This window comes from Anopheles marshallii, chromosome 3 (genome assembly GCF_943734725.1).
Source record: "Anopheles marshallii chromosome 3, idAnoMarsDA_429_01, whole genome shotgun sequence".
In the NCBI taxonomy this organism is placed as follows: Eukaryota; Metazoa; Arthropoda; class Insecta; order Diptera; family Culicidae; genus Anopheles; species Anopheles marshallii.
Genome location: NC_071327.1, coordinates 60599984 through 60624199, shown reverse-complemented (window position 1 = coordinate 60624199; position 24216 = coordinate 60599984). Strand labels below are relative to the sequence as shown.

Below are 24216 nucleotides of genomic sequence, written 5' to 3'. Positions count from 1 at the left end.
CGCCGCTACCAATACAGCACCAGACCCCATTTTCTTCACATTTGTAGGATAACACAATATATTAAAACTGTCTGAAATAATGTTTTTTTTTTTTTTATAATTAAAACTCTTTCAATACTCTGAACTAGTACCTTTGTTACATATTTTCCTGGACATACGCAACGTGCTACAAGACACACAAGTAGAGTTGTGCCAGAAGAATTGGAATCGTGATCGTCTTGCAGTTCTTTGAAAAGAACTATCGAACTAGGTTCGTAACAAAAGAGTGAACTGAACTATTTCGCTCAAAAATAAGAAGAGCGTTACGCATACTCCGATGAATTATGCAGTCATACCGGAAGAAAGAATCGCGTTTCGCTATTCGTTCTTGTTTTCAAAAGAACTGGGTCGTTCTAGTTCACCATAAAGAACCGAAATGAGTATCTCTACATAGAAAGAACCTCGACGATATGACGCTTAATCTAAAGCTCACACTAAAGTCAGCCCATGAAAAGATTGCTCTTGCCATAGCTAATTTTTAACTATTTCAAGATTTACACACATTCGCTCTTTTGCGAGCTGAGCTCTAGAGCTAGCTCAGTAGCTCATGCTGTATTGCACTTATTAATGAGTTAAAAGAAGTAATCCAATAATTTTTCATAATATTCAATAATTCATATCTCTTAATCTTGCTTTAAAAAAGAGCTGCTTATGTTGTTCTGCACGTCACTGTACACCCCACACAAGCAAGCTCCAACGACGATCGCGATCGTATTCCCCGACAGCGCTACGACGTACACACGCACACCACGAACACAATACAACCCCCCGACGGCTTGCGCGCCCGTTGAGGCCACTATTATATGGTGGCGGACGGTTTCAAAATAATTCAAACGTTCCGCGACTGTTCACGCGAACGGACGTCCCCCAGTAAAAGCAACCCCCACCCGCCCCGCGTTTTTAAACCACCCGTCGTCAAAGGGAGCCGATCTCCGAACGTTTTGGCCACGGTATCGCGCATTGTGGTAGCTGAAACATCCTTTCGTGTCGCTGCTGTGTGCGGGTGTGTCCCTCTTTTTTTTTTCACCGCGTTCGGCAGTGCAATTCGTAGCGTTGCGGAAAGCGAAAGCAAGGCGATCAGAACAGATCCGTGCGTACAGCCAAACAACACCGCCCGTTTCACGATGCTGGAGAAGGAACCGGATTCGATGGCCGTTACGATGAAGCAGGATTACGCTGCTAGTGAAGTGTACAGCACCACCAGTGAAGCACCACCCGTAAGTGTCCTCCCTCCCTCCTTCTCCCCACATCACTCGGCATCATTTCCTCATCATCATCTCATCTAATGGCGCCATGGCGTTGTGGGGCTCGGAATCGACCCCGGAACCCGAGCAAGTGATTCGTTCAACGGTTGTCGTGAAGTTAGGCGCCGAACAGACACCTCAAGCGTACACCACCGACGCGCTTAATGGGCGCGTGTGCATTCGTATCGTTGTTTGTCTTGAGTGCCGTGTACGATGCAACCACTATTAAGGTCAACTGGAGCCATTTCACGCCAACACAATATGTGGCACCGTGCTGGAGGTGCGTTTTCTCGTGTGATTTTCCGTGCAGTACAATCAAGCGCGCACGCCAGTGCGGCACGGTTCGTGATCCACTCCACCAGAGTGCAGCCGTCTTTCATCACATCACGACCCGCCGGGCTTCAGCGCACGGAACCGTGAGCGATGCATCGACGTGGTCTGGGATTCTTTCGTTGCTTACCCGTCCACCTTGACGGTGGCAAGGTGTCCGCCACCACTGTACGCTAAGCGAGACTGCAACAACGCCACTGCTGTTCTCCTGCTCACCCAGCATCTCGATACTGCTTGGGGATGTTAAGCGGGCAACACGGTGGTTGTGCTGCTGTTGCTCATTTACATCCTCGAATGTTGGTTTATGTTTCATCCGATCGAACCACGGCTATAAATCTAAACCGAGCGAAGATGGTTCTGGTGGCACACAGCCGCCTTCCGTTTCGGTGTTCTCCGCCCGTCGTCTCACCAAAAACTGCTCCATTCTTCTTGCAATTCGGATGATGACGCATGTGTGTTAAGGCTATATTTTACTGAATCCCCCTCCCGCTTTAATGTGGAAGACCTTGAGAATAATAATGATGATGTTGGTTCGGTTGGTTTCGGTGACTTCGGTTGCTTCGGTAAAAGTGCGCCGTCCGGTTTTGCTTTCAACGCGTCGAACGATCGCTCGTTTCGCAGAAACGATGCTGGAAGATGCTTGCGAGGACCATTTTAAAGCGTTTTCTTACAGGTAGGAAACGCAATGTTTAGCTCACCTCCTCCTCCGAGGTTCGTTCAGTCAGTGGTACTACGTACCGATTCACGAACACGAATTTGCTATTCAAAGATGGTTTTGTTGTCAGTTTTGCGAATGTTTTCCCATCGCAATCTCACGAAGCAGTTTGTGCGCGATCGTGATCGTTTGGGATGCATTTTTGTTTTTTGCTAGAATGATGGGAACCATCTTTTTGACGAGGCAAAATTCCAGCTTCACCATTCAATGTCTAACCGTACCGGAGCTAGGGCTGAGGGTAGCAATTTCCAACCCGAGAACTATAATTATGTACCGCCGAATAGAGCGCAGAGCGTTCATGTTTGGCAAAACGGTTGATTTATTCTTAACCACACTCACTTGCTTATCAGCTTACAGATTCCCCTCTAGGTAACTATTAAAATTAGTTTATAACGCGCAAAACTCCTTCAACCACTTGGACCACAGCTGGAAAGTAGCATTACCAGGGGAAGGGAGGGCAGTTTAATGCAGAGCATTGAAAGCATACAATCATCACCCGGTACCGCCGTCACACCGGCTGGTTCGCGGTGGTTATGCTTCCCAGTTGCATAGCGCTATTAACCCGCATAATTAGCATCTTGCAATGTCTGCAGAAAGCGGCACCAGACATGCCGTAGCGTAATTGCACCGTAGATGTGCCGACCCAGATAGTGCAGGCGACAAGTGACAATGACAGTGTTTGCGGCTGCATGAGGAAGACTAATTTAACGTACCAGACACACTGCAAATCGGCAATCTCATCTAGATCATCAACTGCATGATCATCACCATATGTTTTTTTTTTGTTACCTTCTATCCTGACACCCTCCCACCGGAGTGAACTGAAAACGCACTGACTCCGAAAGCAAATGGATTATCAAATGGAACCGAACCAGTGGAACAGATTTGACTGCCAACTGGCTGCGCCAGTGTACGATCGCCCAATTGTCTTTAGTGACGAACGGGAGAATGGGTTTTAAGGGGTGGTGAAAATTTACCCCTCTACTCTTCCTCCCCCCAAGCTCCCCAAAAACCTCCAGCTCATCCGGTGTGGATGTGTTGGAAAACACTCGATGAAACCATTGTTGCTTATTGTTACCGTTGACCCGATACTGCCACCATTGTCCATGGCCCCATAAGGCACATTGTGCTGAGGCTGGTTGAGTGCTCGTCTGCTCGTCTCCGCCAACAAAAAAAAAAAACCCCCCACACACGGTGGAGCATCACGAGCGCAACCTAAAACAATGCCCATGCGGTGGTTCCTCGCGCTGCGTTGCGTTCAAGTCTTTCGATGTTAAGTAAGCCGGTGTGTGGTTTGTTGTGGATTTACATTCACTTTGAGCTTAAAATGTATGCCTTTTTTACTGAACTTTTCAACTCAAGCAGCATCCATCTTCAGGTTTGGCCATTTGAATGGCGCGATAAAAGTGATCTCGTTGGGAAGCGTCTTCTGTTTTTTTTTACCGAGCCCAGCTTACATTGAGGCTGTTTTTCAATTCAATCCAATTTCGGTCACTTGGAGCTCAGCTGGAGGGTCAGAATTTATAATGCGGCACGAGTGTTTTGCGCTGGAAACAATGCAACACCAATAGCAATTTCATTACCGCCACCTTTGCTGCTTCGATTCGCACCGGACCCATCTACCGGAATATCCGCTTGGAGTTTTCCGCTTGCGCCACTGGAGTGCGAGTGCGAAGCCTTTTTTCTTCTTACTTTCGATTCGGTTACCGTAACCTCTTCTGATTAGTTAACAAGATGCAATTCTCGAAACGCGCCAAATGGAAGGTGGATGGAAGTGGTTCGGAAGCGTAGGAAAACGAAAGCACACTAGCAAAGCCGAACGAACGAAAGGAAATCATTTGCAAAAAAAAAACCAAAAAAAAAGCAAATCGAAGCAAAAATGGAAAGGAACAAGGAAACGATCGTAAACCATGCACACCGGAGGTGTGAGGAAAGCATTGCAAATGGTAAAAACAGCTGCGGGCGAAAGGTACCACTCCGAACCACTTTTCCGTGAAGCAATGGGCGCAACGAAGAACCGGGACGGGCTTCGGTTATGCGTGAAAACAATCTCCCACTGCCTCCCAAAATCGACTTAATCATTACCAGACAGTGTTACAGTTTAATTTTATTGAACGTCCATCAACCCCGCATGATTATTCCGGGGGGGTTACAATTGCATAATGAAATTAATCCCTTCGAAATGATTAAATTTCCTGTGCCACAGCACAGGAACATATTGCCAAACTGCTTTCCGCACCCGATTCCGCTTCCAGGCGAATGGAAACGATCGTCTGTGAGGGGTTGTGTTCGATTGGAAGCTAAGATTACGTTTACAGCTTCATATGTTCTTCTCGCATTTGGACAACGGTCATTTTTGAGAGTAACCCTGCATTTTGACAGGGTTGTTCACACTATCGAACCATCGAAACTACGGACACGTTCGTGCAACATCTCGTAATAAAAATGGACCTCTTTTAATTATCCATCAACCCTACAGCCCATTTTGCGTGCCACACCACAGTGTGCGTCCGATCGCAGACCAACATTAAAATGTGACCCATTAAATCGACAATACAAAACAGGCCGATTCGAGGAACAAAACCAAAAAAACAAACCATTCCGCAGGGCACGGTTTCGTTACAAATCGTTTGAATTGGACGTGAGTGCTGAAACAAAAACGGCACTGGCATTATACCGAAACGCAATCCCATTTTTGTCTCTCCTCACCTTCCACCCCCCTCCCCCCCCCCCTTTTTTTTCGGAGATGGAGCCCCGCTTTTGCACAACCATCATCCCCTGCGTCACGTCGAATTGAACGGAACGCATCGTAAGCGAGTCGAATGTATGCTTAATTGGCAAACATGTTTATTTTCTACGATGTGTCACTTGAATCAAGCCGTGAAGTTTCGGTTGGTTGTGGTGTGCGAGAAGATTTTCCATTCCCAATACCGCATGGGGTACGAAACAGGGGGTGGTTGGTGCCACCAAACAAGATGGACGCGATGGACGGTGAATGTTCTCGCGCGGTTTTTCGTTCTCATCTTTGCTTGCGACCGGCGTCAATGTCGCGTCCGATGCTGCGATGTGGTGGAACAAGTAAAAGGGATGATCGAGCGTGAGCTCCGATTGGTGCTACCGCTCTAAGTTGACCCAGATTAGCGGGGCCCAAGCGATGAGGCCGCTTAAAAACCACGGACTCGCTGAGCGTAGCGTACTGCATCCATCGAAACGGGCAGCTACATTGCCAGTGCATCAAACCGATCCAAAACAGCTGTCGGGTGTTCGCGTAATGATGAATTCATCGCAATGCCATCGCAAAGATATGGCACCGAAGGGATCGGCACACGGGGCACGTTCGGCTATCGGCCATATCCATATTTTCCACGCGAGCGGTGGTGGTTTTTTTTTTTGTCTCTTCCATTTGCAACATTTACTGTTGCGCCTCTTGCCCATCCGCCACTCCGATGCGCGATTCGTTACGTTACAATTTCGATCGCTTTGCTTCCAACCCTTCCAACCGGTTCCAATCGATTTGCCATCGAATTTGTTCCCGTGTGGAGTGTCTTGTGTTGGAAAAACTGCCTCTAAACCAAGCTTTCCGGCTTTATTGTACTGTTACAATAAGCCGCTCGCCGAGGTTGGTCGGTGTTTCTGCCACAGCGTGACCACCGATCAATCCATTCTTGATGGTTGCATTCGTGTTGCTGCACACTTGCATCAAACGGCATCAAAGAAGAGGGCTTCCAGTCACGAACTATTTCCTAATCGCCACTAACACCAGGCGGCGACAAACGCGTTGCTGGAAACAATGTTTTCCTTCTTGCCTGTTGCACGATTGGCATTTCCTGCGCACACAAACAGCTCCAACTCGAAACGGTCATTACTAAGTGTGCTTTGTACTGTTCAAATGATAATGTATATGGTAGGAAAAACCCCCCTATATTGGAGAAAAAATAATGGTAAAGTTGTGTGATAAAGCATGCAACGGTCAACAGGTATGTCTGAGTAACATCACGACCAGCCACCAGAATGTCGCACGGGACGCGATCGTGCGTAGTCACGTACGTTCACATACACCTTAATGAAGATATCGATACTGACGTGCTAAGCCACATTCCACAATCGGCCACAAAGACAAAGCAAAGTTATTTATCTTACGAGCTACTGGAACGGTTGCTTCCGATACTTAAGTGCGCATTTTGCTGTCGAGAAACATTACCAACGGCAAAACCAACTGGAACCTTGTTGCCGTGGCTTGTTTTGCGAGTGGTCGAAGCGTACATTATTTGGCAATTTTAACCATTAAAATATAATTAAGCTTCAAGGTGCTTTCGAAACGGTGCCACCACACCATTACGCGCTGAGACCGACCGGTGACATTTTCTAACGAGATCGACCCATGTGGCGGACCGCAAAACAGCCCAAATATGCCGTTCCAAACCACTGCCGAATCGTCTCAAACCCGCTGCAATTGCACTAGCGTAACTAGCCGTAATTGGTGACCTCCTTTTCCTCCCTTGGTTCAACCACCGCAGTCGGGTGGGTAAAGGTTTCTCTAATACCTCGCCGAATTATAATAAAACTAATAACGCCATCTCGCATTCAACGCACGTCACCCGCTCGAGGGGTTTGTGACTTTTTTTTTTTGGCCTCTGAGACTGAAATGAAAACTACCCCAACATCCCTTCAGGGGGAAAGTAAAACCTTAAGCAACCCAAGTGTCACCTCCCTCCCAGGGGGGGTTCGCTCTTTTCTTTTCTTCAAACTTGCCCGGGCCGTGTGCAGTTTCGTTTCGGGTGCTTGCGGGATTGTCGGCAAAGGTAACACTTTCGCCATTAGCCAAACGGCATCGTAAAGCCGTAACCGCAACGGCCACGGCAAAACCTCCTTAATATCCCAATCTCAGTAACCGTGCAAGAAGGGCAAAAACAGAACGCTCTCCTCTGTACGGTCCGATTGGAAATGGTTTATATTTTTAATGCCACCAGCACTCCGTACGCAATCGCAACGCGGGTCAGTGTCCCTGGCCGGAAAGTTACCGTCGGACAAAGCGACACACTTTGGTGCGCAGAGTCGAGAGGGAGTGGGAGATCCCTCCCGTTTGCTGGGCGATTCCCGCATCGACTCGACGCAACAACACGCGAAAGCCGGATGAAATCGAAAGTGAAGTAAAAGTCCACCGCGCCAACTGTCCGCGGACCGGGGCGATGGGAAGCGGAATACTCCCACACTATCTGTGACCGATGCGGGACATTCAACTGACAAGATTACGGACTCTCCCAAACAAAAAAACTCGGGGACCCTGTTGTGTCGTTTGTCTGTAATTCGAACAGCTGCTACAAGCTGCGGGACACTGCGTTGCTCCCATTTAGGGTTAAAGCGTAGCGCATGAATAAAACCTACCCCACAAATGGGCCGAAGTAGCATGAGCTCAGCCGACAGTAATTGATTACCATATTAAGCGCTCGGAGCAGTGCAAAGACTGTGCCAAAGACATTTTGAGCTAGCGAAAAGCTTTCCGGAAAGGAAAGTGAATGCAGCGAGCAACGAGGTTGCCTTAACCAAACTAACTTCCAGTGCTGTTTTTATGTCTAATATATTGTGAAGATATCGATTCACAAGGAAATTCTTCAGCTGAAACGATCTGAACAACTTCATCTGAGGTGCTCCGGAAAGAATTCCTCACAATGTCCGTAGTCATCCACCGTAAATGCTCCAATGACTTCAGCGATCCTCGGGGCTCTTCACGATCCGTTGCTCTGTTCGAAGGCATTGCCCAACGAGAAACGCAAGCATACCTCTCTGCTTGAAATAACATTCACCTTGAACATTCGTGATTATCTCACGTTCTATAGGCCCCTCGCTGCAGCGCATAAGAATTTCAACAAAAAAACACCTCCCACGGTCTATGGAGTGCACGAATTTTCTGCTCCACCAGGAAGTAATTAGTCTTACCGACGTCATCGACGTCTCGTCACCCGTTCTGAGCGTACCACGTAAAATGGGTTTAAAGCCACAGCAACAGAAAAAGGGGAGTACCAATGTACTTATGAAACTTACTCGTGTCCACCTTCGGACGTAAACGGCGATGATCCCCGATGGCGATGCAATTGTAGCGAACCCTATCAGGCGCTCCTGCACAAAAGTGACCCAAAACAAGCAAATCATAGACATTGGTCGTCTGGTGTTGCCTACGGTCAAACAGAGACGTGTTTTTCCGACACGTTTTCCATCGCTTTTTCTGGCGCTGGTTCCATTGTGAACCGCGACGACGTAATCAACCGACATAGTTTGTGAACCGGAGAAGGTCGACAGGATAATTTGACACCTTTTGTGGGCAAAAAACTAAAACAAATCTAAAGGTGCTTCAAGGGGCAGCCATTGTTAGTGTGTGTTTACTAACACCGCACAACAGTCTTGCTTAACTCGTTCCGGAAGAAATCCACCAGCACTTAAAGCATCTTTTACGCCAGCTGTATGCGTGGAATTATGCGCAAATGCGGAACCTTATTATGGTTAATAAAAGTTCGTAAGCAACCGAACACAAAACAAGCAAATAACCCCTTTAAAAACCCCACGCCACGAGGCGAACTCGTGTACATGCGGCGTGGTTGGATGATCTGTTCTGCCCGGCTAACATGTCGGTGAAATGGTTCGAGAACTTTACGCACCTACTGGTGGAGTGTGGAGTCTGGGCGGTAGCACGAGCCACTATACTCCTCACCCAGGCTCAGTAATGACCGCCGGGGTGCTATTAATGTAATGAGGGCTATTTTTATTTATCTGTCCACTCATCCCTTGTCCGTGTATGTGGTGGCCATACACCACGCCACGCATCTCGTTCGGCTGATGAGCAAATAACTGCCCTCCTAAACCGATGCTTGACTTCTGATTGCTTTGCGAGTTTGCGAGAAATTACCTCCTGCTGCGTGCGTGTTGGAAGGGAATGAATGGATGGAAGGGAGAAAGAGGGAAAAAACAGCACAGAATTTAATACTTCCGGCAGGGCCGCGTAATGGTACTCCCGCACCCGTTCTGATGCTGGCCAGGTTGGCAGACAAAAGTGAAACTGCCAACAACAACACCACAACGCCGCTGACCTAATGAGCGTTATGAGAATGTGGTGCTTCGGTTATCTGATTGCACGAAGTAAACAACTGCCCATCGTGCATTTTTCAGCTCTGCTGTGTGTGCAGTAATTTTACGCTCCGATGCACCGACACTGGAATGGTGAAAAAAAAAAAAACGCTTTCTTTCAGGTTGGTCGATTTGTCGAACACCCCAAAACTTCCCCGCGGGTGCGAGAGACGCTAGACACGTTGACGTAACGTTCGAGTGATTGATTCTGATGTTCGTGATGCAATTCTCGCAGCTAATAAAGAGCCGGGGATGGCAAGAATATCCCAAACCTCCGAACAGTCTTCCACCGCGTGTGATGTGATCTCTGCCCCCATTGCACAACGCCACTGCGACTCCAGGCGGCAACGGCGGCGAACGGTACGGAGTAGAAGCGATTGATTAAATAACTTCTTCTCAGCGTGAAGAAGGAACAAACAATCGACTTCTATCCAGTAATTGCAAAGGCGATACGGTTAAACAACCGATTAGACGCGGTTCTCCAGCGGGTTTCGTGAGGACGGACTGGGAGGTTTTTTTCTGCCCGCTCCAAGCAAGCGTAAACCATTTATCTGGCATCGACGAAGAAAAAGCAACTCGAAGGGTTTATAGACGTAACATCCCTTTTTCCGCAGCAGAATCTCTATCTGGCTGCAAGTGAACCATCACCTCGTGAGTTTGTGATGATTATAACTTCAAAAGTAACGCTTTCCGCTGGTGGAGAAAAGGGAGTACAAACACACGCATTGTACTGCGGATTCTCACCCCCCCCTTTCGATCTTGGCTGATCGATCGTCCCCATCTAGATGGGGCCAACACTGCACAGCTACTTACATGCATGCGCAAAACAATCGATCGGTCTGTGTCCGCCTACAGTCTTGTGGCCGACTTCGCTTTTCATCGCTAATGTGGAACACATTTCTGTCTGGTTGCGTGTGTCGACAGTCGTTGGCAGAAAAAAAAGGTGGTCAGTGTTTTTGGTGGCGGTTTTCTGCTCATTCCGATGCAGGGTGCGTTAAACACACCGTACGGCGCCCGAAGGTCCGCGGGTCGAACGTGGACCCACCGCCGATCGTTTGCCGATTGTAGGTTAGCGTGTTTCTGGTAACACATTCACTTGCGTGCCACAGACTGTAGAGCGAGCAAAATAAAGCACACCGTCTGATCGGACCGTTCGGTTAGCTTGATCTCGGCTTGATCTCGAGGGGTGTCTGACAAATAATGTGAAAGTGATGATTTCAGGTGTTGTGTTCTCAGTTTCATCGGCTACGAGACGGTTGTGTTGGTTGATTATTATTATTATTTTAGATAAATAAGGTAGAATTTAAATATTCCAAAGGTGAGCAATACAACCACAACACAATCAACCAACGTGTTCCCTCTCGAGTCGAACCAATAACGTCAAACAAAGGAATATTTTTGCTGTAGAATTTAAGTACTTTTTTTTTAGAAAACCACATGCCCGTTTCTAATCGTGAGTAAATTGAAATGAATACAAATACAATACACTAACAACACACAGGAAAAAAAAACCACTCACATAAAACAACGAGTCGCATTGTGGTGGGAAATGGTGGGAAAAATACCACACACAGCACCAGGTGAAATCATCAGCCTACAACGGATCTGCCAACAAAATGCCAACTGCGAGACGAGCCGGTGGAGCCGCAGCCTAAAAGCAAAACGCATGTCCAACGTGCATTCAACACCCATTTTCATGCGCACCCGGGAAACACGTTTTTCCGAGCGCACCAGGCGTGCGTTCGTTGCGCATTCGCGCGTTGAAGTTTTTCCTTCTTCGTGCCACCGGGCAACTGGCGCTGCGGGAGGTCCACGGCGAGAATGTGAGGGCGCATTGTACGTACGGGTGTCGGATGGTGCGGTGGTCTCAGATTGCTGCTCGGTAATCAATCCGATGCGCGAACGGCTCCTTTCGGATAGGGATAGGCCGAGCGCTCAAGCAACGACCCAAACCCAACACGATGCACCATGGCGGACGTAACCCGGCACGGCGTTGCATAATTACCATCGAAGGGTGGCGCTGTTATGCGCAGCGCCTTTTTTCTCTACGGCTGCAGCTATTCGTACGCAAACTTTAGTCTCGACCTTAAGCGACAATTAAATCTTTTTAAAAACGGCCGCAAATGTAATCGTTTTAACTGGCCGCGCATCATTTCGGTGATGCCCTAATGGTGCCACAACGCAAAAAAAAGAAAACCCTGAAGACGATCTTCTCGGTGGAATCAAACGCGTGGAAAAGAAAACCTTAAATCTCACCGTGCAGATGGATGATGTCAGCAGAAGGTTAGCTGTTTTGGAGCTGCTGCCTGCGAGGTGATTCAAATTCCCTTTTGCCCGTACAGCGCGGCAAGCTTAAAATTACCATACTCACGTTAATGATGTTAGCGCAAAGTACTCTTTATGCCATTTTCTGGTCGTGATGATCACCGTTTTCGCGCTAGGAAGCGATTTTGGTGTGTGTGTGTTGTTCGAGTTTTTGCCACTCAAAATTCTGCTTCAACTCTGCCTGCTCAACTTCAGCGCTCGAAGCGCTGTTTTGCACTTCATTGTGGCCGCCATCTTTCGGTGCAATTCACGTCCAATTCGTATGCAAAAGCGCGCCCCCATCGCCGCCTTTGTGCGATGCTCACCCAACCAGCCGCCAATCGGTTCATCGGGCCACCCTTTCTTTGGTAACGGCTACGATGAGTAGCGGAAAGTTAATAATGATAGCCGCACACATTCGAAGCGCAGCATCCCCCGGGGCAGAATTAGGGGGCGCAGCGCGCCCGGCCCTGTCCCCGCGTGGCCCTTGATCGGAGCACAAAGCAGGCACCCCGATTTTCGAGGATCGAATTCATACTTGAGCAATCAAAAACGGCCGATCAGCATGATGGGTGGATAAATGCTACGCCGGTTCATCAGTTTCATCAGCTGCGCGTCCGTTCGCGATACGCACAAGCTGACGTGCATTCTTACGCGCTCGCAGGGGGGAAGATAATCTGTTGAGGGAAACAAAAAAAAAACATCCCCCGCCTTTTTGTAGCTTGATGTTTGATAAATAAACCTTTCATTAGTGCTTACAGAGGTAAAAAAATGGTATAAATACGGCATTGCCTTTTTGCTGGCTCATTAAAGCACACGCCACCAAGCGCAAACAAAACCGATCAGGCGCTAATTGTAGACAAATACAAATGGCGTTGCAGCTAAAATATCGCTCATCGGGTGGCGGGTGAACCTTTCCCTGCAGTGTTGCTAAATTGGATGGTCCGCAAATTCCTCCACCCGACCGAAGGTTTCCTAGCCCGGAAAAGTCTAACCTTTTGCCCGTGACCTTCGCAAGTGTACAGAGAGCAAAACCAAACACTGGAAATGGGTTGCAATCGACCGGGAGCATGATTGATTTCGGTTTAATTAACCAACCTGAGCTTAACCGCCGATCTTTGCCCTTTTGCGGCTTTATCAGCCGTGACCAAGCGGACCTGGAAAAAGCAGAAGCATCCACGTTGCAGCACGGTGCAAGACGGAAAAAAGACGATGCCTCGGCACCGAGCCGGGAAGAGGTGCTTCGTAAGCGAGACCCGCTGTGGCATGAAAGCAGTAAACCATCAATCATAAAAGCTGGCTGATGGAGGTTAGCTCCACAGCTGATTTTTCTTTCGCAAAACCGAACATTACGTTGAAAGTATAAGCAGACGGAGGAGCTTAAGAAAGAGTTCAATTCACCTACGATAGAGGAGTATGGGGATGTACGGTTCGGTAGGTTTAGTCGATCTTAACCCCAATGCTGTGTTTTGCGAACGCTTGCATACAAAGATGCTGTTTTGTGTGGCATTTCAATGAACTAAACCTCGCTTCGGTTGATGAGTAAATACTCGAAGTTGGCACCCGAAAAATCCCCCCAAAATAGGAGCTGGACAATTTACTTTCACCCCGAGGCGAGTGGACAATGTGCTTTCGCATAAATCACCCCCATGAGACTCACTTAGGTCCTGTCTTGGACTATCGATCGGGGATATTTAGCCCGAAAAAACAACAACAGCAGAGTTTAATGGACTTTAGCAAAGGAAGCACCACAACCAATTAACTGTGCAGAAGGAAGCTAATATTGGGGATAGAAAATGTGTATAAAACAATTTCCACAGTGCCTTTCTCTCTGCCAAACGCCATATCGATTCTCCACATCCAGCAGCAGGCAAAACGGTTTACGGTCGTTTGCAGAGCGCGCTGAAACAATATTGATATTTTATTGAACCTCTCGCGCGATAGCATGGTGGATAGCAACTTTCCAACAAACGAGGATCGGATTTGCAAACGTGTGACGCCGTTTACCAACCATTTGGTCCGTGAAATGAAAGGGGAAGTTTTACGATCGGTTGGGGAGGTTTTTTTTTTTTATTCGCGTTTCGAGAATATATTTATACCACATAACTCATCCAGCCGGCCAGCTAAACCTTTCCCCATGTCCTCTCGGACCTGCACCGGACCGACCGAATCCGCTTCGAACGCACTCCACAAAAGGAGCGCCCATTACGGGCAGTGGCAGGAAAAGGAAAAGCAAAACGGACGATGACGACATCAGGTGAACGTGATTGGAATAGTGCACAAGCAAGCGAACGCTTGTCATCCAATCCCCGCTTGCAGTTTCATATGCAAATGTGTGCTTTCCGGTTGTGTTGAGCCGGATACGCCACAGCGGAGAGCGACCGGAAGCACGCGAGCAGTATCGAACCAATTTTTTCGAGAGTTGTTTTGCTGAAAATAGATTTGTTATTTTAACGATTTTTTTATATTAATTTGTGAATGAATTAAATAATGCCGAATGTTTCATTCAACGACCACATCTTCACCAAGGCACAGCATTGTCCTTCCTGACCATCCGTAACAATTTAACTGACCTCTTGCTTACCTCATTCTCTCTCCATCCCAAAACAGGCCTACAAAATGCGTCAAGCAAACTCGGTGAAGATCGCCAAGATTATCGCCATCACCGTGGTGCTGTCGTCCTTCATTCTGGGATCGTTCATCCTAGCCTCGTCCTACCTGCAGGCGAAGCAGTCCTGCGACCAAATGCAGGCCCTCGATGCCGTCCTGAACAAGGAGCTGATGTTGGAGGCGATGCAGCAGGTGAGTGATCGTTTGGCTCGAACCCCTCGAATTCTATTCGGCATGCGGTAAAGGAGGATGTGACAAGATCATGGTCGTCAAACATTTTGATATTCCAAGCTTCCTTACCTTCCGACAAGCTTTGGAAGACCCACCGAACCGAACAAACGGTCACGCCCGTTGCCAACACTTCCACGTACGATTGCGTGCTCGGTCAGCTGGAAAGCCATAACAAAAAGCAACTTCATAACGTAAACACAAGACCCAACGAGGAGAAACACACGAAATGGCTTATGTTTACACCGGACTGTGGGGGGGACCCATTTCCCGAGTCACAGCTTGGAGCGCTTCTAGGAACAGCGCTGGGTCGTCTTTTCCATAAAGCACATAATTTATTCCCCAAACCGCCAAACAATTTGTAGACCTTCGCGCTGGTACGGAACGGTGTTTGCCGGGGACAAATTGTTGTTGACACTGAAGAAGTTCAACACCTTTTTTTCAGCATGACGCATGCCGAGTGTTTCTTCGGCTTTGCAACTTCACCGTAACAAAAAAAAAGCTTTTAACATTGATGGTTTTGCGGGTAGACCTTCGTGGCTAGGGTTACCACCGCGCAGGATCGCTGATCTAGCGCTATCATCCTCCGACCCCCTAACAAGGCTCCGAAACTGCGCACGTAAGCCAACGTCTCCTACTGTTGCGAAACGGTGTGCGAAGAGGCGAATCATCGCCGTAAAACACTTAGACACGATTGTTCTGCGTGATTATCGCTGGTGGCAACGGGTGGCCAAGCGGCTCCACGAAGTGAGGCTGTGAGCTGATCATAAAAGCCATTCGCCCAGCGACGGCGAAACAGACTCGACAGCTTTATGGTTTTCGGCTGTGCAGTCCACAGCCATTTGTTTTATTTCTGTACTCGCTGCCCAGCGTCACACGACGTGCTAACGCATCAACTGCTGCTGTGAGTGAACAGTTCAAGGTGCTGCAGTTCGCTATGGGATAACAAAACACTAAACCGGGATCCGAGGAACGAACCATCACATTCGAGACTGGTACACGGTCGGGGGTTATCTTGAACGCCAATTGGCACGTTTTATCACTCAACACAGCTACTCTCATGCGGCATAGTAATGTATTGCACGGAAGTGGCTGTTCACGGGTAGATATGGATCCCTCGTTATTAGTTATCATGCATATCGGTGCAATATTTCCCACTGCAGCAATGTGCAGTAGTTTTAAATTAATGACATGATCCGATGTAAAGTGCTTCCTTTAGCCTAAGACGCTCTTTAAGCAATCGTACAATCGTCACTAATCACGCCATTATACTTATTACTATTTATTACCAAAGCATTTCCCATCCGCAGTGCTGATTTTGAGGAAACTGATTGGCCAAAATGTGATTTATAACCACAGTAATTGTATGTGACAAAGATCAGATGTGACCTACACGTAACTCGCGTCACCATTATTCAGAGACACCCTAAGACGCTTAAGTATCCCCCAATCAGATGACCATTTTACCCACTCCCAACGTAACACTCCCTCCAAACGGGGCTTCGAGAAGATCCCGAACCCGATTGCTAATTGCTACTGAAGCACAATCATTCATACCGGGGGAGGAAGGCTTTTGTCCCGGTGCAGCATTCGACCATCCATCATAAATACCCTTTCGGAGTGACGTTTTATGGTGCATAAATGATTCGATGCGAAAGCACACACCACACTTTACGACAAGTATGAAACCCCGCTCGTCCAACGATGCGGGCATGACATTTTGGAAAATCAAGGCCAGCTCGTGACTCGGGCGGATCACTGGATGGAATTAAAATACACCGGGGTGCGGTGTGCTTGTGGGATGTATGAAATATGGCCCCCTTTTTTTATTACAATTAGTAGCGTGGGGGGGTAATAGGCCGCCATCTTGGGTCGACACGTCACCCGTCGACTTAGTGATGCCACTCAAATCTTCTACCGCGTGGAAGACGCCATCGGATATCGTGTCTAGGCAATTTAGTATTTTTAATCTTCAAACACTCGAAACAGGTTTGATCAATGGATGGCGAAATTGTTTATCTATTTTGCTTGTAATCTCAAGCATAACAACACTGAGCTCCTTCAAGATTCCTCTTTGTAGGATTTTTCCTTCTGTTCAGAAGCTGAGAGAATACTTTCGGAGATAAACAACTTGTTAGATTCGTTTATTATTCCAGAACCTAAGCTTTGTCTCCATGTTTTCCTTATATTTCCATCCCCTAAAGCTTGTTCTAGCCTGTTTCTACCCCTATAATGAGGGAGCTAGACGTCGAAAAGCTTTGATTGTTTAGAGTTTGAAAAATGCTTGGTGTTTGTTGTACACAATCGCTGTTTCGGACAGTAAAGAATATCATTTATTTCGATGGTATCATGTTCTCATCATCGTTTGACTCATGGACGGTACATGGACGTGAAAAATGACACCACCTTGCAGATTGCGATCCAATGCCCGGGTTGTATAACACGCGCACGGCCAGTGATCGCTCGGTCATGAAAGCTCGTTTCATCCGCACCAAAGTACGCCTTGTACCCATCCGCTTTGGGAACTTCCTTCCTGCCCGAGCTGACTATTGCGCCGCAACCGTTCCTTATCCAACGGTTGAATGTCCGATCGGTGAGAAAATTATATAAAGTGCATTGCAGATATCAAACGTGCCGCCGCGTTGTGTATCGTTTTCACCCGAAACTATGCAGCATGGATAGCGGCCCAGGTCGCTACATTGCCGAGCGAAACGAGGCAACCCGCTTTGTCCCATGCTTTAGCGCGAACCTTCGTTTGGTACGGTTGGAAAATGAGTTTTTCCCATCATCTCCAGCCCGCTGCAAGGTTAATTAAAGCTACGATCACCTTCCGATAAGCGTTTGTAATGAGTGGCAGAGCAAATAGTGGACGAAAAACAAGCACACTATCTATTCCGTATCTCGCAAGCGCCACGCTACCTTTCAACCTAGAAGCGCACAAATGCCGACCGCTAGCGCATCCACGTGCGGGAAATTCGCATGTTCGTCGCGTGATCGTGCGGGGGAAATGCGTTCCCGATTTGTGTTCTGAGCAAGTTCGTGACTTTTATCATCCGTAAATTGGAACAGTGAAGATTTCCCCGTGTAGGGAGAGCTCTGTTGCCACTCGCTTTCCTGAGGGTTTTTATGCAATTAACCACGGTTTTTTTTTCTGGAACATAAATTTCCTTCTATTCATCATGTTTCATGTTTTTTATCTTCATGCGACGCACATTGCGCCCATAGTGTTTCGCATGGTTTCGAAATCACTATTCCGGTCGGCAGTTTGGAATGCGATGCTCACATCACCCCATCTTCGCCGACCCCGCATCGATCGACCCCTTCTCCCGATCGGCCGGTCGTACGTGTGGGGGTGGGTTCTGGGAAAACAATGAGCAATTGATTTTCTATAATTTGTACCTCCAAACATGGAACCCGCAACGCGTTGGCAAACCCCTCCTTATTACGGCCCCCATCCTCCGATTCCGGCGCTGGGGAACGTAAACCATTTCTAAAGCACCAAACGAATCAAACCGAACCGAGCGGACATGCTAATAATGGTCCCAACCAACCAACCCCCGCGTTCGGGGATGGACAGCTCCGGCACTACTCCGCTGCGATACAATAATCCAGCACAATCGTGATTGCGATCGCGAGCGTATCATTAGCGACTGTGACGCAGTGGCCGTCCACGAACCACGGGTCATCAGCGTGTACATCTCCTTTTTTTTTGCTGTTGTTGGTTAATTTCACACGAGTTTGTTGCACGCTTGGGGTACGCAATATCTGTTACTTGCGCCCGAGCGGACACTAAATGCCAAACACTCGGGCTCGCGGTACAACTGAAGATGTCCGGCGACACAAACGGTCCCGCCATGATTGGCAACCTTTGGTTTTTGGCTGTTGTTTGTTTGTTTTATTCGTGTTTGTTTGTTTGTACTTTTTACGGTACACAATTTCTCTTAATTGCAATTATATAAATGGAGCGGTATTATTGCACACTAGGCAACGATTGCGACGCGACCGATGGGTTGCGTGTTTTTTTTTTTTGCTTTCGATACCCGAAACGGAAACCACAGCGCACGTGTGCGGTTTGTTTTTTCCCCACCGCGTAAGGCGAATAGGTTTTGCCCACTGACCGGATTTTGATTCACGTAACACACATTGCACACATCGAAAGGTTCAAAACAGCAGGGGAAAAACCCTCCCGCACAGGAAGAAAGGATATAAAACAAACGGCCATTTCCATTTGCCTTTTTTTGCGTGTTGAACACAAACGGGCGTTCAAGCGGGCGTGTGGGTGTTTTTTTTTTTTGCGAAACATCACGCACTTCGTGAGTGATGTTTGCAACGTTTCACCACAGTCCGACCAGAAATGCAAAGAAGCGGTTTAGCAAACAACGATCAAGGGTTGTCGAGCCTCGCCTTGGGTCCCCCGGGGCGACCAAGACAAATTACACACTTTCGGGTCTGTGGAAGGTGTTTTTTGTTTTGTTGTTGTCAACAGTTAAACGTTTTTTCCGCTCTCGGCGGGCGAAACAACCCCGTGAGTGTCATTTATTATTAGAGAAGTTTGTTTTTGCCGTTTGCCACAAACGAAACGGCTGGTTGGAGGTTTTGCATGGTGGAGCTGTATGTTGATGGAACGTTTAAAATGCTAGCTAACAACCACTGCCACCGTGGCACGTTTGTCGAGCGAGTCGATGTTTGGTTTGGTCCGAATTTGTCATCTGGTCATCATTTGTACGATCAGGTGACTAATGAGTGTGTTTTTTTTTTGCTTCCACTCGCGATTTCCTTTCCGAAACCGCGGATGTTTAATCGGCCCATTAGCATGATGCAAAATTCGAACCCTCAAACTTCACGATCCTTTCGCTAACATGCGCATCACACGGCATGCGGTGTAAACACGGTACGCAAATACTGCAAATGGAACAAAGTACGAAATAAAACCGATTTTTTTGATTTTTTGTTCGGTTTGGTCCCTCACTCTTCGGGAGCTGTCGGTAGAAGGAGTGGGCAAATAGAAACACCCCGTACCCCGCGGTGTTCCAAATGTCGTACTTAAGCAACGCTTAGCTGGGTTGACTGCGCGTCAAGTAACGTACGAAATGGTGAATGTTGCACTTTCGGAACCATCGTGACAGATCGTTTACCTCTCACTTTTGGGGGAGGATTTTGGCTAATGAGCTGTTGCGGTGGAAAGGCGACATTGTAGCCAGAGCAATGCACTTTTCCGGCGAGCTGCAGATGACTCACAGTGTACACATCGCGAAGGTAAACTTTCTAGACGTTGTGCTTTTAAATGAAAGTGAAATTGGCACCATTAACAACGGCAAACAAGCACGGCCCGGGAATGCGAGCATAATTCTGGCGTTAAGAATGAAATATCATGTTCCGGTTATGTAATGCTCCTCTTCGACCGGGCCGCAGACAAAAGGTGCGAGCATTAGAATTCGAAAACCTCCAACATTCCTTAGGCCGTGGTGGTTTCGATGCACCATCGCGATGATTTTTCCTCCGTTCGCCTTCGATACGAAAGGTCACTAGACTCCGCGCTTCCTGGGAGGCCCTTCGCAGCTAGTTTGGTTACAACAGATCAGCCAAAGCACTCCAGTCCCGTTTCTACAGGCGTGAACCACACAAAAAAAAACCACCCAACCGAAATCAAACCCATAAAACCAGTCCCCCCCCCAAGCCGACTCCCATCGGCTGATTACAACCCGGAGCGAAAGAAGTAACGCCAAGGTTCGTCGCTTCGAGTCTTCCAGCTCGTTGAAGTCTTTTCCGATCGGTTTTGGCTTCGAAAGGTTCGAAACCAGCGGTTCCAACGAGTCAGAAACAAAAACACGCGGATGATATTTGTGTGGGAGCGCTAACGATCGGGCCCGGGATGAGAAGTAATAACGGAAAATAATAACACCGCAAACGTAAAGAAAGTCAGCATTTTGAGCGAAGGGGGGGAGGAGGGGGTGCGAAAAGTGGCCTAGCGACGAACTTCTTCTGCTGCTGCGGCCGTCTTGATACGATGATTGTGGTAAAACCACTTTCACTTTTCTTTCGTTCGCGTAGTTTGTGTCGGTGCTGGAAGCTGGTTAACGGTCGCTGGTACCACACACACACAAAAAACCCATCCCTAAGAGGGAGAGTGAGACATAGTCGACATGAAGTTCAAAGGTTTGTTTCCCTTCCTTTTTGACCGCTCACACCACCTGCAGGCGTGTCCCCGGCAAAAGGCGGGAGACACACACACACACACCAGATGTTATGGTGGCGATGGCCGGACAAGACGCCGTCGCCGCATGATCGAAGCAGAAAGATGAAGTAACCACCACCGGGCTTCACCCGGTATGGGTGAGCTTCAAGTTACCGCTTCGGGAGGTGCGAGCGAAACTCGGGTTTGGAAAACAAAACGAAAACAGCAACCGATTCATCGTACATTCAACCGTCCCGCCGGGAGTGCTACCGGAGCTCTAATCCGGCGAGGTCTACGGGGGCCATCCGTGTTGTCATCAATCGGTTTTGACGGTACCATTTTGTACCACCAGCTCGTGAGTAATCCGACGCCGACGGTGAGGATACCGAGAGCCGTTTTTGGGCGCCTGGGCAAAAAGGTCGTTTCATAATCGTTACCATGGCAACTGCGTTTATCATCGTTCGATCGCTTCCAAACCGAACGAGTACTCTCCAGCCGATGCTTACGCTTGTATGGAGCATGGTCAGTTGAAGTACATTTGAAGTCTTTTTCGACCTCTGAGAAGATTATTCCACGGGTGTATGGAATGCACAAATCGCATCTTGTGGATGTGGAAGATTACTGTTGCAACTTGTTGCTCAGTAAAATAATTTCCATTGCGCAGGTAATAAGCGTTGGACGTGAAAGTGCCACAAAACTGATGTGGCAAGCACGTTAGCAACGGAGAACTATGACAAATCGACGTACTAATGGACTTTAGATGATGTTTGGACGTACTAATAACAGCAGTTCGCATTTCGAAAGTGATTAATTAAACTACCAAGTGCAACCCAAACGCCCAACGACTGAATGCTTCGTTTAAGCTCAGCTTAAACGTTTCATCGTTAAACTTCAGGATGACCTCTGGGCACTTGCTCAATCTAGGCTGTGTGCGTTGCCGGAGCGCGATCCGCTGGTGACATTCACACGCAATGCAGCATTTTATCGACGATCATCCCCGAACCGAGCACCACCAGATCACTGTCGCTCAAGCCCACCATGGCGAATGCATTGAAGACGAACTGCATTAACCGAATGTTTTACCGAGACAAGACGCTTTTTTCTTGGCGGGTTTTTTTTCGCAACACACCACCGCTATATGCAATCTGGTCTGACCAAATCAGTCACCGGTAACTCCATGTATACAAACCAATCAGACACCAGCAAGTCCACAATTAGAACGACCATGTAACGGTCAGAGAAGAGAGTTAAAATGTCACAATGACACCTGCCTGACGCTTGCAGGCGCTGCAAGAAAAGGAATTTCTTTTCCCCCTCTTACCTATGGCACCAGATTGTTATCGCCTCGTATCATTGTTTGTATCGACAGGTCACGGAGTTGCTCTCAGAGATAACCTTTTCAAAAGCACTACATGTAGTGGAGGAGGGGGGGAGAGAGAGAAGGGTGATGTAGTGTACGTCCGCGCTCATGTTAAGCCTACGTAACATGTTTAGCACACTTTGCGCAATGTTACTAACAACGAGGAAGTACGCCGTGTTTTTTTTTAAGGGACTCTCTCACTCTATCCGACGTGATCGCGTCAGGGTGGTGATTACTGCACAACTTACATCACTTCGTACGGCTTCGTACATTTGGCGACCAAGTATGGTATCGCCACCCACATAAAGGTATCGACTCGGTTAACTCTAACCCTTGTTCGTTGTCTGTCGCACTGCAGGAATTGCCAAAGGCGCAGGCTTTGATGCAGGACAACCTCTCGGCCGACGAAAGCAACCTGCAGACGATCGATCGGGACGAGAGCAAGAAGCGTAAGCAGGAGGATTCGCACAAGCACCACAAGGAGGATTCGGACGAATCGGGAGACTCCGAGGATGAGGATGATTCCTCGAACGATGGCGAAAGCGATGAGTCGCTCGACATGAACAACCGTCACCGCGTCAACCTGCCGCTGGATCTGCACTTGACCGATCTGGCCAGCGCTATTCTTCGGGAAAACCAGAAGTGAGTAGTGTGCGAGTTGGCCAGTATGTTTTGGTACACTTTAGGACATCAAATAATATTTGTTTTCCTTCCCCAAAGATCCCGCATGAACTGCATCGTTGAGCGACGCCGTTCTGAGGAGTTGGTCGATTCGCCACCGAAAATGGTGCGCCTGCCATTCGGAATGGATCTGACCACGGACCCGAAGCAGCAGAAGGTTACTGGTGAGCGTATAGCCATCTTCTGCGAATCTGGCAATGAGTTGAAGTGAGTACAATCCGAGCGTACCGGTGGTGTGGCTTTAACACTAACAAAAATACCCTTTTTGTCTCTCGGAACTTCAGGAACGAGGACGCAGAGCCTGTCCGTCAGGTCTTGATCCCGATCCCACCGGTTCGCTCGTTCGGCCCAATCACGCACCTGCCGCAGCAAATGGGACCCCCGGCACAGACCATCATTCGCCAGATGCCACGGCCAATCTTCCCGATGCCATTGATGAACCCCCACCATCAACAACCCCAGCAGTCCCAGCAGCAACTGCCCCCGATTCCGGCCCAGATGATGCAAGCGCCGCACCCGGACGCACCGATGGGTCGCCCGAACTTCCATCCGTTCCTGCAGCAGCTGCCCCAGATCATGGCCGCTCAGATGCACCAGCAGTCGGCTCAGCAGCCCCAACCGGCCATGCCGCCACGCACTGAGGTCCGCATCCATCTGCAGCGCATTCCGATTCCGGAGATAATGCGCCCATTCTTGCCGCCCCAGATCATGCGCAACCAGCCGGAACCGGAGCAGCAGCAGCAGCAACAGTCGGCGCCCCAGCCGCAGGCACCCCAGCAGCAGGAGGTCCAAATCCGCGAGATGCCGATCGATATGGCGATCCACAAGTTCCCCATGCCGTCGTCGGATGAGATGAACGTCGCCGACTTTGCTGCGCAGAAGTTCACCGAGCAGCTGCGATCGCTGATTGCCCGCATTGCCGAATCGGAGGAAAGCGATGAAGAGACCGACTCCTACCGTAACGTGCCCGATCAGGAAGGACCGTCGCCCCATTCGGATGAGCGTGAGCTGCAGGAGCAGCAGCCACCCCGCCCGACCGAGCCGGAAATGGCGCATCAGGAGGAACAGGAACAGCAGGCCAACCAGCAGTCGGAGCGACAGGCACCAGCGCAGCAGCAGCAGCAGCCGCAACAGCCCGAACCGCAACCGATGCTTCCGATGGGACGGATCCACTACGGTCGCAGTCTGCTAACGCCGATTAGCTTGCCCGGAAAGGTTGTGGAAACTTCCGCCTCCGAGGAGGACGCTGTCCGTCCGCATTGTAAGTAGCGATGGAGTGAGAGATTTAGCGAAATTAGCAGAACTTAATCAATTATCCTTAATCTTCCTATTTCCAGATGTCCAGCCACGATCGGTTTAAGTCGATCGTACGGACGTACGGGCTTACCACGGCACCGGTAGTCCCTATCTG

General features: G+C 48.6%; 1 protein-coding gene across 1 annotated transcript; it reads left to right on the top strand.

Moving 5' to 3' along the window:
* Positions 1-1163: 1163 nt before the first annotated feature.
* On the top strand, positions 1164-24165 carry LOC128711003 (putative mediator of RNA polymerase II transcription subunit 26). The gene is made up of 6 exons (XM_053805870.1): positions 1164-1256; positions 14362-14553; positions 22483-22766; positions 22845-23012; positions 23090-24066; positions 24143-24165. Exons 1-6 carry the CDS (start codon positions 1164-1166, stop codon positions 24163-24165), a joined length of 1737 nt encoding a protein of 578 aa, XP_053661845.1.
* The last annotated feature ends 51 nt before the right edge of the window (positions 24166-24216 follow it).

Excerpts from the sequence above, each read along its gene's own strand:
- LOC128711003 (XM_053805870.1), top strand. The coding sequence starts at position 1,164 with ATGCTGGAGAAGGAACCGGATTCGATGGCCGTTACGATGAAGCAGGAT. Across the intron at positions 22,767-22,844 it reads ATTCTTCGGGAAAACCAGAA|ATCCCGCATGAACTGCATCG; the intron begins GTGAGTAGTGTG and ends CCTTCCCCAAAG. Across the intron at positions 24,067-24,142 it reads GGACGCTGTCCGTCCGCATT|ATGTCCAGCCACGATCGGTT; the intron begins GTAAGTAGCGAT and ends TCCTATTTCCAG.